Source organism: Diceros bicornis, chromosome 8, assembly GCF_020826845.1.
Source record: "Diceros bicornis minor isolate mBicDic1 chromosome 8, mDicBic1.mat.cur, whole genome shotgun sequence".
In the NCBI taxonomy this organism is placed as follows: Eukaryota; Metazoa; Chordata; class Mammalia; order Perissodactyla; family Rhinocerotidae; genus Diceros; species Diceros bicornis.
The window spans coordinates 54715992-54733757 of NC_080747.1; the positions used below are offsets into that span (position 1 = coordinate 54715992).

At 34.9% G+C, this 17766-nt stretch overlaps 1 protein-coding gene and 1 pseudogene across 1 annotated transcript; both read right to left on the reverse strand.

The window, feature by feature from the left end:
* Window positions 1–1789: 1789 nt before the first annotated feature.
* LOC131409248 (adenylyltransferase and sulfurtransferase MOCS3-like) lies at window positions 1790–2767 on the reverse strand (annotated as a pseudogene).
* A 1781-nt stretch (window positions 2768–4548) lies between these two features.
* Window positions 4549–15761, reverse strand: LOC131409326 (UDP-glucuronosyltransferase 2B31-like). Its single transcript, XM_058546419.1, has 6 exons — window positions 15673–15761; window positions 13652–13796; window positions 11220–11351; window positions 8930–9017; window positions 7825–8044; window positions 4549–4828 (listed from the first exon to the last, which is right to left on the reverse strand). The coding sequence occupies exons 1-6, from the start codon at window positions 15756–15758 to the stop codon at window positions 4549–4551; spliced, it is 951 nt and encodes a 316-aa protein (XP_058402402.1). The 5' UTR covers window positions 15759–15761.
* Window positions 15762–17766: the final 2005 nt, after the last annotated feature.

The window sequence follows — 17766 nt, forward strand, 5'->3', positions numbered from 1 at the left end:
AAGAGGAAAAAATCACATGGTCCTCTCAATAGACACACAAAACACATTTAACGAAATCCAACATCCAGTCATTGTGAAAACAGTCAATAAACTAGTATTAGAGGTAATTTCTTCACCGTGATAAAGGTATATATGAAAGCCCATAGTTAACATCATACTTAATGATAAAAAACTGAAAATTTCCCCAAAAAAGAGGAACAAAACAAAGATGTCTCCTTTCATCACTTCTACTCTACACTGCACTGGATTCTAGTCAGAGCAATTAGATAAGAGAAAGAAAAGTTATCCAGATTAGAAAGGAAGAGGTAAACTGGAAGAAGTAAAATTCTCTCTATTCACAGATGATATGATCTTATACATACAAAATCCGAAAGAATCCACAAAAAACTACTAGAGCTAGTAAAGATATTCAGAAGATTTCAGGATGTAGTGTCATCACACAGAAGTCAGTGTATTACTCTACAATAGCAATGAAAAATCCAAAAAGAAAATAATTCCATTTATAAAAGCAACAAAAAGAATAAAATATTTAGGAACGAATTTAACTACAGAGGTACAATTCTTATATCATAAAACTATAAAATATTGCTGCAAGCATTTAAGAAGAAAAATAAATGGAAAGACATTCAATATGCACAGTCTGGAAGACAATATTGTAAAGATGATGATAACCTCCAAGCAACCCACAGATTCAATGAAATCCCTGTCAAAATCCCAATGGCCTTTTTTGCTCAAGTGGAAAAATTGGTTTTGAAGTTCATATGGATTTGCAAGGGCCCTGAACAGCCAAAACTATCTTGAAATAGAAGAACCAAGTTGGTGGACTCACATTTCTGATTTCAAAACCAACTTCAACCAATTTCAAACTTGTGATTACAAGTCCACAATAATCAAGATTGCCATGGATAGATGTTGACACCAATAAAATAGATGTGAGAATCCAGAAATACACCTTCATCTTATGGTCAACTGCTTTTTGACAGGGATGCCAAAACAATTCAATGGGGAAACAACTGTCTTTTAAAATATGGTGCTGAGAATATTGGATATCCATATCCAATGTAGACAAATAAAGTTGGATTCTTACATCATTTACAAAAACTAACTCAATATGAATCATAAACCTAACTATAGAAGATAGAATTATAAAACTGTTAGAAAAAAACATAGAAGTAAAACCTCTTGACCTTGGATTTGACAACAGTTTCTTAGATATGACCCCACAGCACAAGCAACCACCTAGAAATAGATAAAATTAGACCTCAAGAAAATTAAAAACTTTGCGCATCAAAGGACACTATGAAGAAAGTGAAAAGATAACTTACAGAAATGGAAAATATATTTGCAAAATAGGTATCTGATAAGGGACTTTTATCAAGAATATATAAAGAACTCTCACAACTCAACAGCAAAAAGACACAACAACTCAATTAAAAGAAGGGAAAGGTACTGAATACATATTTCTCCAAGGAATTATACAAAAGTTGTGAATAAGCATATGAAAAGGTACTCAATATCATTAGGCATCACTGAAATGTAAGTCAAAACTACAATGAGATATCACTTTGCAACCACTAGGATGGCTACAATAAAAAAAAAGCGGGAAAGAAATAAGTTTTGGCAAAGATGTGAAGCAATGGAAAATTTCATATATGTTGCTGCTGAGAACATAAAATGGTACAATCACTTTCGAATACAGTCTGACAGTCTTCAAATGTGAAACCTAGTATTACCATTGAACCCAGCAACTCCACTCCTAGTAAAACACAAAGTCCTGTCACATTATATCTCAGAAATTCAAGACACCTTTCAAGTGTTTAAAACACAACCGCAAGGGGCGGCACTTATCAGTGGCTGAGGAGCCACAGAAGACTTCGTAGTCCTGGGGGGAGTGACAGTGGTTCCTCTCTCTGCAAGCCTGACAGTAGGGCCTGCTGCTCTGCAGCTGAATAAAGCAGAAATGTCCTCCGAAGGGCATCAACGATCAGCAGGCTGCCACTGTAACACAGGACCTGTCCTGCCGTGATAGTTAACACTTCCGGTGCCTGCAGGCAGCCCAGGACCCTAGTTACTACACCCAGCACCCGCCATCTGCGCAGTTGGCCACCATCTCCGCCGGAGGTGGTTGGGTGAAATCACAGCCAAGGCCAGGCCCGCCGTCATAGTGCCTCACTGTGATTAGGCCCTCCAAGAGCAGGGCGGTGGCCAACACGAGAGGCCGGCCAGCCAGCACACAGGTGTCATTAACCAAGTTGCGAGTGGGCACGTTGTCTGAGCAATCAGCTACCAAGTCACAGCAGCGGACCAGGTGGAGCGCCCTGGGTCTGTAAGCGCCTGAGAGGAGCGCACGCAGCCAAGGGTGGAATCAAGGCAGCGCAGTCAGGCAGCGGTCGAAAAGGCTTGGCCTGGCTGGCCTGTGCTTCGCCAGGCAGCACTTGAGGGCCAGGTTGCTCATTTCTACTGGCTCATAGTCCACAAGGTGTGGGCAGCCGAGCCCTCCTCAGCCCATGCCCAGCACGGACACGGTCACCATGCACAGCTGTCCGTGCACACCCAGCACTGGCAGCACTAGCTGCTGGCTTATGCGCAGAATCTCTTTTCCGGAAAGGGCGGCCTTAGGCTGCAGGATCAACACCGCAACCAGCTGCTGTGTCACCTGCACCACCGGAAGAGCCACCGTTGGCCTCTGCTTCAGGGATCTCAGCTTCTCCTCACGCTGGGCAGCTTCAACCCGCAATGCCAGTACTTCTTCCTCCCTGGCAGCCATGGTGGCCTCTGTCCTCTCAGTTTCTTATGTTTGATATATCTTCTGTGGGAAAAAAATTATTAGCTTAGTTTACGTTTTCCTAAAATCGGTGACTTTTGCCATTTTTTGTATGTTAGTGGCCATTTTTACTTCTGTGAGTTGCCTGTTGATATCCTCCATATATTTTCATATTGGACTGTTTGTATTTCTGTTTGTGATTTGCAATATTTCTCGCTGTAAAACGATTATCACACTTTATCTGTTACATGTGTGACAGGATAGATTTTTGGAAAATTAATTAAGCCTATATGCATGATTTAAAAATATTATCTACTGTGGCACTATATTATTTCTATAAAAATGTGTCACTTATCTAGAGGATTCGTATGGAAAAACCTGTGGTGAACATTTCCTGCAGACCCATAGCATCAAAGTTTTAATATGTTTTTTTCAAATGAATTCATGCTTTATCCTAGAGAATGTTCGTTGTGAGACTTTGATGATGATCTTCTTGACCAATGAAGATATGTATGTTTCTCATCCACACCATTTGGATCCTAAAGTGATTCCCTTATGGATATGTTTCAGGAAGGCCTTGAGCTTTCTTGTGGTTTGATTTTCCTATTTCCATAAAATTTACATAAATTTTGTATTCTTTGCAGTGTTATTGATTATAATCAGTCATAGGGTGCCTAGGTTTAGGAAAATGATGATGTACACTTTTTTTAATGTCAAGGATTTAATGTTTCCATATTAGGTTAATGAGAGGGATGAGACAAAAAGCTCCTAGGAAAGAGAAAAGGAATGAGACATGCTGATCTAGTATGGTTATATAGAATAAGAATCATTATTTCAAACTGCCGTCAACAAACACATTGAATTGCTTGCCATATATGTAGGTAGCTAAGTGATGTTATACCTTGTTTTGAAGAAGTGGACATATATATATGTGTACACATACATATAGAGAGAATGAAAATTCAATAATTCCTATAGAGTATAGGTTCTATATTACCAAACCTACAATTGGGACCTTACATCCATTTTAAAGGCTAAAATGAGAGTGAAAGCATCCAGGTGAATCTTTTTAAAGGGCTGTTGAGGTAAAGAGAATAAGCTAGTGAAACCAAAGTCTTTCTTAAATGTTTCACGGTATAATAGGAAGGAGGTAGCAGTTGTTGTATTTCTAAATCCACATACATTCCACTGGGAAAGAAGTTAAACTGGATGAAGGCAAACATCTTGCCATGTCCTTAGGTAAGGAGTGGTGCTGAGGCTGGATGCACAGTAAAAGCCAAGTAGCATTAGTGGTCTCCTAAAAGGAGATGGAAGGGTGAATCTTTTTATACAATTCTATTGAATGGTTTCTTTAGCAAAAGATAAAACTAGAAAATCTGCACCAACATGAAGTTAAAATATTCTCAATATTTGCATCTTAATACTGATATTGTGAATAAACTACTTAATGTTCTTGTTTCCATGTGCAATGTTTGAAACACAATTAAGCTTAGCAAATTTTTTTGGTATAGCTTTTGAATTAGAATAATAAATTTCAATATACCCGTATAGTTTTATTCTTATTTCATTTTTCCCCAAGTTTTTTCTCTTTGGCATGACACATTTCTAATTCTTAAACAGGGAGTCAATCACTTGAAAACCAATTTTGATCTGAGATGCTAAATTGTGAAAGATTATTTTGTCACAAGAAGAAGATACTTTTACATCACAACCACAACCTCTTGCTGGAATTAACTGGAGGAGTCCCACCTATGAGGTATACCAGCTTCAGGCCTCAGATACAACTACTCCTTTTTTTCCTTCTTTGCTGTTTTAGCAAACTTCCGACAACAAAACAGACAACATTTTGTGATGACAAATATAGCAGTTGCTACACAGGCCAACAGGAACCCAAAAACATCCAAAGAGTGGTACTGGAACCAGGTGAGGTCATGGGAGGTTGGCCGCAGGTGTTTGGCTCCTTTGTGGAGCATGACAAACTCTATCCAGAAGACTGCTCCATCTAGAGGCTTCACTGGTTGATCATGATGAATTCTTGATAATTTCATAGCATTTTCTTTATATCTAAAGGCGAATCACAAAGATAGCAACATTGAAAGGAAGTTAATTTGCTTAAGCATATCATTCCCACGAGAGCTTTGTGAAATATCATATATAAAACATAAGATAAATGTCATGGAATTGTGGATGTATTTTTTTATTTGGGTCTTCACAGATAGTTTAATTTTTAAATTAGAATTTCCTGAATGACAAATATTTTAAAATGTGAAGATTAAGAGGAGCAAGCTAAATCTTTTCTAGCAGAAGAAATGATAAGAGCCATTCTAAGAGCTATAAGTCAGATGGTGAAAGCAATTTTAGGATGATACTCTTGAAGTTTTTGAAGAGGAATTGTGTCATTGTAGGTGAAATGCCTCCTCATCATCCTGGTGCTTCTACTGTTCTCTTCCTAACTCCGCTGTCCTTTTTCTACCCAGTAGCCAGATAGCTGTTTTTCAAACAAATGTCAGATTATGACATCTCCATGCTCAAAGTTTCCATTTGGCTTCTCATCCCATTTATGATAAATTCCAAATCTGTGCTTTGGCACACAGGACCTACATGAACAGGCCCTTGACAACCACTTCTCCAATCATTTTTTTCCCATGCACACTCTATCGTGGGCACATTGGACTTCTAGCTGTTCCTTGAAGCTGCCAAAAGTGTCCGCACCTCAGCACCTTTGCACTTTCTGTCCCTTCTGTCTCTCTCCTCGAGCACTCTTCCTTGCAACACCTCAAGGCTTACTTCTAACTCCTGATGGAGGCTTTGGCTTCAGTGTTGTTTCTCAGAGAGGCTTTTCCTGGCCATGTTAATAGCACCCCTAGGCATTTCTTCTACATTTTTCATTTTTTTTTCTACTTGATTTCTAGATTTCAAAATACATTTTGTAAAATATACCTTTAAGTATAAAATTAAAGGGAAAATGCACATATCCTAAGTGAGCAGCTCAAAATTCCATAATCAACTAGAAAATTGTTGTAAAGTGAATATACTAATGTACCTACTACCTACATATTGATATAGGATACCACAAGCTGCTAGGAGCTCCTCATTTTCCTGGATCTTTTAGTCAATAATCCCTCTACAAATTAACTGCTATCATTACTTTTAACATCATAGGTTAGTTTTTCTGGTTTACATATAGAATCATATAGTGATACTCATTAGTTTTTATCTTTTATCTAGCAGTTGTTGCTGAATTCCATTGCTGTATAGTATCCATGTATGACAATACCACAGATTATCTCTTCATAATGATCATTAGACATTTGCATTGTTAACAATATTTTGGCCATTTCTACTAATCCTGATGTAAATATTGTTGTGTATATCTTTAGGTTTACATATGTATACATTTCTGTTGTGTAGTATCTAGAAGGGAATTATTGAGAAGAAGGTGCATGTATGATTATGATTCCTTTGTTGACTCTGAATTATTTAGAAATGTATTGCTTAATTTTCAAAATTTAGAGTTTGTTTAGTTCTTTTTTTTTTTTTTTTTGATAATTTCTAACTTAATTCTTGTCTGACCAGACAATATACTCTTTATAATTTGAAAATTTTCAAATACTAAGTCTTGGTTTTGTTCTGGCATGCATGATCAATCTCATGTTGTTGAAAAATGTGTTTTCCCCATCGTTTTATACATATTTATATATTATATAGATAGATACATATACACATATATATATCAATATGTTACATTTTATAATTTTCTTCAAATCTTTTATGTACTTATTTTGTCATCTTTTTCTATATTATAGAAAAACGTCTTCAAAAACACCCTAGTATGTCTATAGATTTGTGAGTTTTGTTTTTGTCTACTCTTACTTTGGGGGATTTATTAGGAGGTATTACAAATTAATAATTTGCATTGTTTTTAAGGATTAACCTATTTATCATTGTGAGGTATTTATCTTTTATTTTGGTAGTGTTTCTGTCTACTGTATCTGATATTAGTACAGCTACATACATGCTTCTCTGATTACTGTTGAAATAGATTTTTTCCTACTTTTGTGCTTAGAATCATCTTGTACTCTTCTATTTAAACATGTCTTGTAAATAGTATATATAGGTATTTTTTAAAATCCACTCTGACAATTTTATCTTTAAATGATTTAGTCTGTTCAGATGTACTTTCAGTACTGACAAGTTTATACATATTCACACAAAAACATAGATAGCAATATTCATAATAGCCAAACATGGAACAACTAAAATATGCATGAAATGATAAATAGATACATAAAATGTTCTATGTCCTTATCATAGAATATTATTCAGCAATACAAAGCTACAACAGGGAAGAAAGTCAAAAACATTATCCTATGTGGAGAAAGCCAACTGCAAAATGCCATATATTGTATGATTCCCTTATTATGAAATGTCCAGAAGTGCTAATATACAGAGACAGAGAGTTGATTAATGGTTTCTTGGGAAGGAGGGAATGGGAAGTGACTTCTAAGGCATGTCAGGCTACTTTTTGCAGTGATGAAAATGTCCTATATTTATATTATGGTGATGGTTTCATAGCTCTGTAAACATACTACATATATTTGAATTTTATAATTTATCAGATGAATTTCATAGTATGTAACATATGTCATTATAAAATCTGTTAAAATAGTAATATTAAGATAAATTTTTGATAAAAAGAGAGTTATAGTTTCATAAATTTTATGTAATGAATTGAAAGAATTTATGATATTTCTTTTAGTTCATCATTCTTTCCTTCTATGGTTCTATCATATTTTTAAAATTATGTGCTTCTTACAATTAACTATGTAACTTTATAGTATTTCAGGAAAAAATTGTTGCACCAGTTGGTTACCCATTAAATCTATGGGGTTAAAATACAACTTTGCAATAAATGGGTGAAAATAAAAGTAGATTTAATGTGTTAAATCATCTTAATAATTTCATAATTAGCTTCTTAAAATTGGGGTGGAACTCATACTCACCATTGGCAAAAGAACCTATCTTTAAATACTATCTCTTAAAAATATTTTGGTACTCACGATGGGTCATTAACTACTGTCTTCAATGCGTTGAGCAAATCCGTACTTGACATTGTGTTGAAGTCCAATCTAACAGCTGCTCCTTTGGTCTTCACGTGAACAATATTATCAGGTTGATCCGCAAACAAAGGAATGCCCACCATAGGGATCCCACAGTAGATCGCCTCATAGATGCCATTTGTTCCACCATGAGTTATAAATGCTTTGGTTTTTGGATGACCTGGATTGGGTGAATTTCAGCCAATTATTAATTATCAGTTTTAGAATAAAATGAGAGTAGGGCAATATAAGGCTCTGAATGCAGCACTGTATTCTAGATAAGATATTATTATACACATGAAACTTCATTAAATGTCTGTCAGAGCTCAAAGGAAGAAGCACCTAAGCCTGGTGGCGAGGTAAGTGAAAGCTACATAGAAGATCGGTGTATGATTTGAGACTTGAAAAATGAATACAAGATTGCCATGTGGACAAAAGTGAAAGAGAACATGCTGGATAAGAAAAAGAATGTGTGGAATAAAAATGAGGGGAAGGGATATGTTAGAATATATTCTCAATGAAATAATGAAGTCACTGAATCTGCTAAATAGTGTGTCAAGGCAGCAAGAAGTTGATGGTGGTGGTGCAGATATCAGAGGAAGGAAAAGATGCAGTTTATCATGAAATGTGTTATCACTTCTGTAAGAGATTTTGGGTTTTTTCCCATGGAAAATGGAGAGTCGCTGGTGATAAAAGAGGAGCTGATATTTATCGGTGGCACCTGATACACCCCCACAGTGGGAGAAAGGATTAGTGTAAGGAGAGAATTAGAGGACAGAGCCACAATCCAGAAAGGTGTTGAAAAATGCTCTGTGAGAGGTAATTACACATGAAATGAAAATACTTTGATTCTGGCCTTAAGGACTGTGACTGTGTATAATAAAATGCCAACTGTTATATCTTATCCTTTCCCCTAGGACTGAGGAATAACGAATAAGGAATAAGGAAGTTAATTTTTATTTTTGAGGTTTCCAATAATAAATGTTCAATAAATTTGTTTCCCAGTGAACTATTATCATCTGGTTGGAGTTACTTTCATTTGAATATTTGTTTTCCAGAGTCTTACCAAGAAGGTCATTCTGGGGGATCCACTTATACATCCGAGTATTTGGTCCTAAGATATCTGGTTTCTTGCCATCAAATCTCCATATAACCTGTTAGAATAAAGAAAATACCTTATTCCATGAGTCAAACTTCTAAGATGTAGTATTTTAGAATCTAAATAGATTGAGACATCTAGTTAAACCCGTTCATTATGATAGATGAAGAAATGAAGACAAGACATATTAAGTAACAAGAACTACTAAAACACTGATATAATAGGAATACTCATCTTCCATGTACTTATTTTATATTTAATCAAGTGTGAATGCAATCATGATGATTCACACTTGGATGAGACAAATCAAATTTTCAATGACCAATTCAAGTACATAAAAATCTTTTAGACATTCATTATAATTATAGGGCAAAAAAATTGCAAATTACTAATGATCTGCTAATTTAACTCTTTATTACACCAGCTTTCAGCTTCCAAATTCAATATTAACCTGTTTATTTTTTTCTTAAGTGTTGAGGAATGTGGCTTATTTATATCCACTTGTTCTATAAGTTATTTTATTAGAGTTTTACATCTTTTGATTTACAAAAAGGGAAATGTATGCAATCAGCTATTTGCGAGAACAAAATCTGATTATTAACAATTTATTAGTAATAATAAATAATATCAGATTGGCAAGTACATTTAGTTTCTTTTTTTTTTTTTGTGAGGAAGATTAGCCCTGAGCTAACATCTGTCACCAATCCTCCTTTTTTTTGCTGAGGAAGACTGGTCCTGGGCTAACACCAGTGCCCATCTTTCTCCACTTTATATGGGACGCCACCATAGCATGGCTTGACAAATAGTGCATTGGTGCAAGCCCAAGATCTGAACCCAAGGCTGCTGCAGCAGAGCACGCACAATTAACCACTATGCCACTGGGCTGGTCCCTACGTTTAGTTTCAAGTTAGTAATTACTAATCTCTACCTCCAAGAAAAATTTCAAGTAGTAATTTTCTTACATGAATCAAGAGTATTATCACAATTGTTAGTTTGGAAAATTCTTTAAATGTTGAAAAGAAGAGCCTATTGGTATTTCATAAATAACAGTATAGCTGTTGAAAAAAATTGAATATCTTGATGATCCTAAATTTTATTCAATGCACTGTTAACAATTTAAGGATCTCCTCCAAACATAGACAACATTGATTAATATGGTTTTTTATAGCCAAGCCATTTCCAAATCCAGTACCAAAATTATGTATAGATTTAGGAATTCCCAAGCAATCCTCCTAAGCTGGATTCTAGTTTACCAGTTAACATCTATTTGTTATGTGAATCTTTTTCCTAATATAAGGAGAAAGCTTTATCAGTTAGGAAACTAAACAAATACCAAGAGATTCCAGGTATGTTTTATATATTACAAATAACTTATTACAATATTTTATGAGGAAGGGAACATCTGAAAGTTTCCCATGCTAGCCTTGCTTCTAGTTGACTTCTTTTTATATTTCCTTCTCCTTCTTCAATGAAGAGGAGTTATTATTGGGATGGATTAGAAGCCGAGTCTTTGCAGGGCCACATTTTATAAAGCACAGGGTCACCGTAACGTCTGGACCCACCTCCAGCCTTTCTCTTTCATCTCCTGATTCAGACATTGGCAAGGCCCAATCTATAAGGGCAGTTTTATCTCTTTCTTTTTTTTCAGGTTGTTTTTTCTCTTTTTCTAAATCATCATGGCTGGATAGGTATGTGGATGCAGCTTTGTGAGCCCTGACCATCATTTCTCTGCATTTCACCCTGAAAAGCACATTGAATAGGCCTATTCAAAATTTAAGGGCAGTAAAAGAGGCCTGGATTACATGGCAAGCCTAAATTGCAGCATGCCTTTCAGACTTTTATCATTTCTTGCTTAATGTTACTCTTAAAATTTAACTCCTTTCTGAGAACATCTGTAGTGTGTACAATGCCCTCAGGAATCCTGCAAGGAAAAAGAGCAAATGACGGGGCAGAATGTGATGGTATCTATACAGGTCCACCATACCATTATAATACCAAAACTTCACACCGTATCTCTTAAATTATTTATTTCTGATCTCAAAGTGAATGCCAAAGTTATTGTCAAATCAAAAACACCCTCTGCATTATCAGCCCCTGCCATGTATATTTTGGTTTTGAAACTAGTATCTAAGATAAAATGGATCTATCATAAGGCAATGTAGTTTACCTTTGATGTGAGAAGTTTCTGTAATCAGACTCTTTTCAAAATTTAACAGACACATTAAACAGTTGTTCATTATAAGGTACTTGATCTTACCTTTTGTGGAATCTGGGCAAGGGCTGATGCAATCACATTGGCCCTTTCTTCTGTCATGTTTCTGACCATTGATCCCAGAGTAAACACCACAATACCATTTTCTCCAGAGCTCTGGGCAAACTCTTCCATTTCCTATGAGGAAAGCATTTGCTCCATCACAAAAGAGCAACAGCATAAGAAACAGCATTGAAAGAATTGCTAAAAACAGCTAAAGAGAGAAATCAGGTATTATCAGGAATGATCAGAGTAGTGCCTGTTTATTTTTAATTGTGGTAAAATACACATAACATAAAATTTACCACTTTAACTATTCCTAAGTTTACAGTTCAGTAGTGTGTGCATTCTCATTGTTGTGCAGCCAACCTCTAGAACTTTTCATCTTGCAAATTGAAAGTATACTTATTATACAATAATTCTCCATTTTTCCCTTCCCCAGTCCCTGGCAACTGTCATTCTACTTTCTGTTTCTATGAATTTGACTAGTTTAGATACCTCATATAACTGGAACAGTACAGTATTTGTCTTTTCTTGAGTGGCCCATTTCCCTTAGCATAACGTCCTTAGGGTTCAGCCATGTGTTAGAATTCCCTTCAATTTTAAAGAAGAGTAACGTTTCATTGTGTGTAAATACCACATTTCGTTTATTGATTCATCCATCAATTGACACTTGGGTTGCTTCCACGTGTTGGTTCTTGTGAATAGTGCTGCTATGAAGATGGATGTGCATATATCTCATCGGGATCCTAATATCAATTGTTTTGGATAAATACCCAGAAGTGGAATTGTTGGACCTTACAGTAATTCTATTCTTGATTTTTTGGGGAAACTCCATTCAATTTTCATCTGTGGCTGTTTTTAATAGATCTAATCCCTCACTTCCTTTGAAATGATACAGTTGATATGAGATTGATTTTCTTTGTTATGTATATCTGTGCACATTTGTGTGTGTGTGTGTGTGTGTGTGTGTGTGTTGGTCTGTGTGTAAGCAAGAAGTGAAATAGAGCCAGTACACAGTAGTGAGGAGGAAATGCTCTTAGACAGCATTATATGTAGTATCTTCCTTTACACTGTTATTAATTACTAATATAGATTCTTGGAAGGAGGCCACACTGCAGGATCTTAACTCATCTTTAATTTTTTATTGTTATTGTTCTACTAAATCACTTGTGTTTATTCCAGACAGGTTTTCTGAAGAATTATTTTAGTTTAGTCATTAGTATTTTATCTCTCTAACTATGAGCACTAAGAAAATGTTCACTTTGATTCAGGTTACTTTACTTTACATCTTTTTTCTCTGATCTCTGTAATAATTTATACCTCACCTTATCTTTTGTCAATATTTCTCAAGCTCCCTCCCAAATCACTCTTCAAAGGCAGGAGAATTACTGTCATTCATGAGTCTGGTATTACCGTTTGTAGTTTCCATCAAATAGTCCTCAGATTCCTATTTATAATCCAGAAATATACATGTATAGTTACTTGTTTGAGTGACCATATTTCTGGTTTGTTTATGTATGACACCTTTTGCCCTGAAATCATGTTGTAAAATGGATCCTAATAGAATGTGCTATGTGTAACTGGCTGTGAGGGGCCCTCATCCTCACCTGACTGAGTCCCCCAGGGAGCACCTGGCCCACGGTGGGAGAGGTACAGCAGGACTTTCTGCAGTGGAGATGTGGTCACCCTCTTGCCTGGAATTGTTTCAGAATTATTTTGTGGTCCCATATTCTTGCCGATTTGAAAATGATTTATTACTTTCTTCACTAGAATAATTCCTTATTGCTCAATATACTCATAACAAAAAACAAATGTAGAAGAGCCAAAAGTTTCCGGATATCTCATCAAAACTGTGCACTCATTTTTTTTTCAATCCTTCTGTTTTAAATTCATTATTTGTTCTTTTCTCTCTGAAAAATAATGACATGACCTTTCCAATATAAAGAATACACTGTCTGATTCTAAACGTTGTTGTTCTATGATCCTCGTTGGATGTTCTTTATCATTGTGGTCTTTCCTTATTATAATACTTTTCACACTTATATCCTATCTTTCCAAGTAGAATATTAGGTGAGTATGGGCGAAAATTGTATCTACACTGCTTCTCTGCATATCCAGCACTTATCTCTGGACTATGCTAGTCACTTCAATAATATTCTTTGAATGAGGGACTGATACTTTCTTATGTGTTGAATAATGAGGCCTTAATTTAACTGACTCTATTCCCAAAGTCTTCCAGATATAATACTTTATACAATAATGACAATGAATTTCAGATTCTTGCAATGGTATTGAAATATATGAGTTCTAATTGGCAGGTCACTTTACCTGGCTTCCCGTATCTTTCACTGTAATCAAATATTCTAAAAAATACAACAGAATCATTTCTATTGAAATTGAAAAGCAAACAAACATATCAAACAGGAATAGGTCACCTTGGGCAGAGGTTTAGCAGGTTTGCAGGGTAGTCCTCCAACAAATTCAAAATGTGGTAAGAGTGGGCGAGGAAACTCAAAGTCCCAGTACGTTCGAATGAGCCACATTTCAGCTTTCCTCATTAACTCAGATAATGTAGTGGGTCTTCCTAAATTGAAACAAATAAAAAAAGTAGATGCAATGAGAATATTGCAATGTGAATATACCAAGTAATTTCCTGAAAGGAGCTTGGAATGACATAGCCAAAGATGTTTAAAAATGTCTGTGGTTTGATAATACAAATATGCATGTTGTGTGTGTGTGTGTGTGTGTGTGTATAAAAAACATGTTTTATATATGTTGTTTATATACGTATGAGAAAGTGTAAGACTTTATTCTCTAACATCACATCGTGCTTTCATAATCTAAACAATTATTAAACCTAAGACACTAAAGAATTAAATATGCATTTTTTGACTCTGTACAGCTGCAAAAGTAACTGATGCAAATGTAAACAATGATTTTAACAGCTCAGCTAACCCTAGCATACTCATGGAAACACCTTTACCTAGAGTATTCAGTCTAGTTTCTACAATTTAGCAAGCTATTGCCTTGATCCTAGATTTTCCAGGTAAACTGTGAGGTTTTTGAGAGCGTGGCTGCCCCTACATTTAGTTCATGTTGGGAGCTTGATAATATTTGTGCGATAAATAAATGTCTTTCCAAAAAACAGCTGAAAAGTTTTCATACAGTATGGAAATCGATGTGCTCACCCATAATTTTAGCTCATTTTGTCTTTAATGGAGAGACATTGTTTTCAAAAAATAATGACTAATAACTTGCATGTCCACCTTTCAATAAAATTTTAGGCCTTTAAAACAGATGATTTGTAAGTATTTAATGAAAGAATGTGTAATTGTTAGAAAGTTGGAATTATAGGTTCCTGAAACTAAGATAGAGCCAATATATGTCTGTATTGTGAAGGAATCCTTTGGTAAAATGGCAAAATAGTTTATTTTTTAAATGAATTGAAACTGTAGAAGGGGAAACAATTTCCTCAATGCTCCATAAACAGGTGTGTTCGAAATATGTAACTCCTCAACCTACATGTCTGCTTTGATCAAGACATTTAGTGAAATTGGTAGGGACTTTTATTGACAATGAAAAAAAAATTATAGTAAAATTGATTAGCCACAGCACAGAGGATTTTTAGGACAATGAAACTACACTGTATGATGTTATAATGGTGGACACATGGCATTATAACTTTATCCAAACTTACAGAATGTACAACTCAATATAGAAGAGAGAATCTTAATATAAAATACAGACTTTGAATGATAATGGCGTGTCAATATAGTCTCATTACTTGTAGAAAGTACACTTCTCTGGTGGGGCTTATTGATAACAGAGGAGACAATAAATGTGACATGGCAGGATGTATAAGCAAAATCTCTACTCAATATTCCTGTGGACCTAAAACTCTTCTATGAAATGAAGCCTGTTGCAAACAAACAAACAAGAATGGACATACGATTGCTTAACAAATTCCTCAGTGCTTTAGTTTATGGTTGATGATTTCCTTTAGTGTCCTGTATTAGAAATAGGCCACAGGGATCTAACTGACCCTATAATTTAAGCATCTTCATAATATTTGTGAGTTTGAGAGATCATTATATATTTCTATTTCAACAGTCCACTTATAAAAGACAAATTCTTCTGTCTATACAAACTCACAACCCAGGCACTAAGAAATTTAGGACTTCGAGCTGCCAACTGAAAACATGACTCACCCAGTACTTCACTGTAGAACTGATCCCACTTTTTTTCATTAACTATTTGGAACCAAAAGTCAAAATAAAGCACATATATTATATTTTTTATTCTCTCCAGGAATGTCATTTGATCACTTAATTCTGACATAACAACAGGTACATAGGATGGAGGGAATGGAAGTCCACCACTATACTTTTCATTTGTATAGCCTGGAAAGAAGTGGAGACTGTACACTAAAGGTATTTTCAGTATCTCAGCCAGCAGCTCCCCACAGGGTCCAATGGGGTCTGAGAGAATGAGATCAAACCTTGATTCTTGTAGGTTTGTTATAACTTTCTTGTTCAAAACCATATCTTTACAGACCTTTTCAATAAAATCAGAATATTCCCAGAAGATTCTTTTTTGAGAATGCTTCTCTTTTGAGGATATGACATACTGTTTTCCAAAGTCACTACACCATTTTCCATCCCCACCAGCAACATACAACGGTTTCAATTTCCCCATATCCTTGCCAACACTTGTTATTATTTGTCTCTTTATTTATAGGCATGCTAGTGAGAGTAAAGTCTTATCTCATTGTGGTTGAGTTACCTTTCCCTGATTCTATTTATTTTAATCAGCTTTTCATATGCTTGTTTACCATTTGTGTATTTTCCTTAGAGAAATGTTTATTCCGAATCTTTGTTAGTTTTTTTAATCAGTTTATTTGTTTTCTTATTATTCAATTGTAAGAACTTTTAAAAAATATATTCTGGATATAAATTCCTTGTGAGATATATGATTTGAAAATATATTCTCCAACTATCTGGGCTGTTTTCTCACTTTCTTGATGATGTCTCTTATAGAACAAAAATTTTAAATTTCATTGAAGTCCAAATTCTCTATTTTTAATTTGGTTGCTTACGCTCTCAGTGTCATATCTGAGAACCATTGCTAAATCCAATATCACAAAGTTTTATATATGGTTTTCCTTAAGAGTCTTATAGTTCTAGTCTTATAGTTAGGTTTTTGACCCATTTGAGATAATTTTTGCATATGGTTTGAAGTAGGCAGTCCAACTTCATTATTTTGCACTTGGATAATCAGTTTCTCCAGAAGCATTTATTTAAAAGAATGTTTGTTCCCTTGTCAAAAATCAGTTAACTATCAATGTATAAGTATATTTCTGGATTCTAACATCTGTTCTATTGATCTATATGCTTATCTGTATATCTGTGTCACCTCTCTTGATTACTGTAGTTAGTAGTTGGCTTCGAAATCAGAGTAATTCCTCCCACTTTGCTCTCTTTTTCAAGACTGTTTGACTACTTTTAGGTGCCTTGAATATCTACAAGAATTTTAGGATTAGTTTTTCATTTCATGCAAAGAAGTCAGCTGGGATTTTGACAGAGATTTTTTGAATCTGTATGTCAATTTAAAGAGAATTGCCATTACAACAATATTAAGTTTTTAATCCTGGAATATGAGATGTCTTTCCATTTATTTAGATCTTTTTAAATATATTTAAACAATGTTGTGTAGTTTCAACAGTGTAAATTTTGCACTTTTCCTGTTAAGTCTATTTTTAAGTATTTTATTCTTTTGGTGATATTGTACAGTCCTGTGGTGCATAACACCATTTCAGTCAACAGTGGACCCCATATACAATTGTGTTCCCGTAATATTAGTGCCATATAGCCTAGGTACAGAGTAGGCCATACCATCTAGGTTTGTGTAAGTACACTGTATGATGTTTGCACAACAATGAAGTTGCCTAACAATGCATTTCTTAGAACGTATCCCTGTCGTTGTGATGCATGACTGTGGTAGGATTGTTTTCTTAATTTCGTTTTAGATTGTTTATTGCAGTTGTATATTTTCCAGTGAACCCTCATTTATGTTCTCTATACAAAATTATTTCATCTGCCGATAGAGGTAGTTTTGTCTTCCTTTCCAATGTGGATTTCCTTATTTTATGTTCTTGTCAAATGTTTTTGCTTGAACCTTCAATAACATGTTGAAGTGATGAGAGTAGACATCCTTATAGAGATCCTTATTTTAGAAAAAAACCTGTAGTGTTTCACCCTTAAGTATGATGTCAGAGGTGGTTTACTGTAAATGCCTTTTATCTATTTGAGGAAATTTCCCCCTATTCCTAGTTTACTGAGTATTTTTATCATGAAAGGTATTTGATTTTGCCCAATTATTGTTCTGCATTTATTGAAATGATCATGCAGTGTTTGTCCTTCATTTTATATTGAAAATGGTGTATTATATTAATGATTTTTTAGTTGTTAAAGAAACTTTGCATTCCTGGGATAAATTCTACTTTTTCTTGGTGTATAATCCCTTTTGTATATTCCTGATTTGGTAGCATTTT

What these genes read in the sequence shown, in the direction of transcription:
- LOC131409326 (XM_058546419.1), bottom strand. Translation starts at nt 15,758, where the DNA reads ATGGTTTTGAACAAGAAAGTTATAACAAACCTACAAGAATCAAGGTTT. An exon ending in CTGCTAAACCTCTGCCCAAG is followed by an intron (nt 11,352 to 13,651) that starts GTGACCTATTCC and finishes CTTTCCTCATAG; the next exon opens with GAAATGGAAGAGTTTGCCCA. An exon ending in TTGCCCAGATTCCACAAAAG is followed by an intron (nt 9,018 to 11,219) that starts GTAAGATCAAGT and finishes TTATTCTAACAG; the next exon opens with GTTATATGGAGATTTGATGG.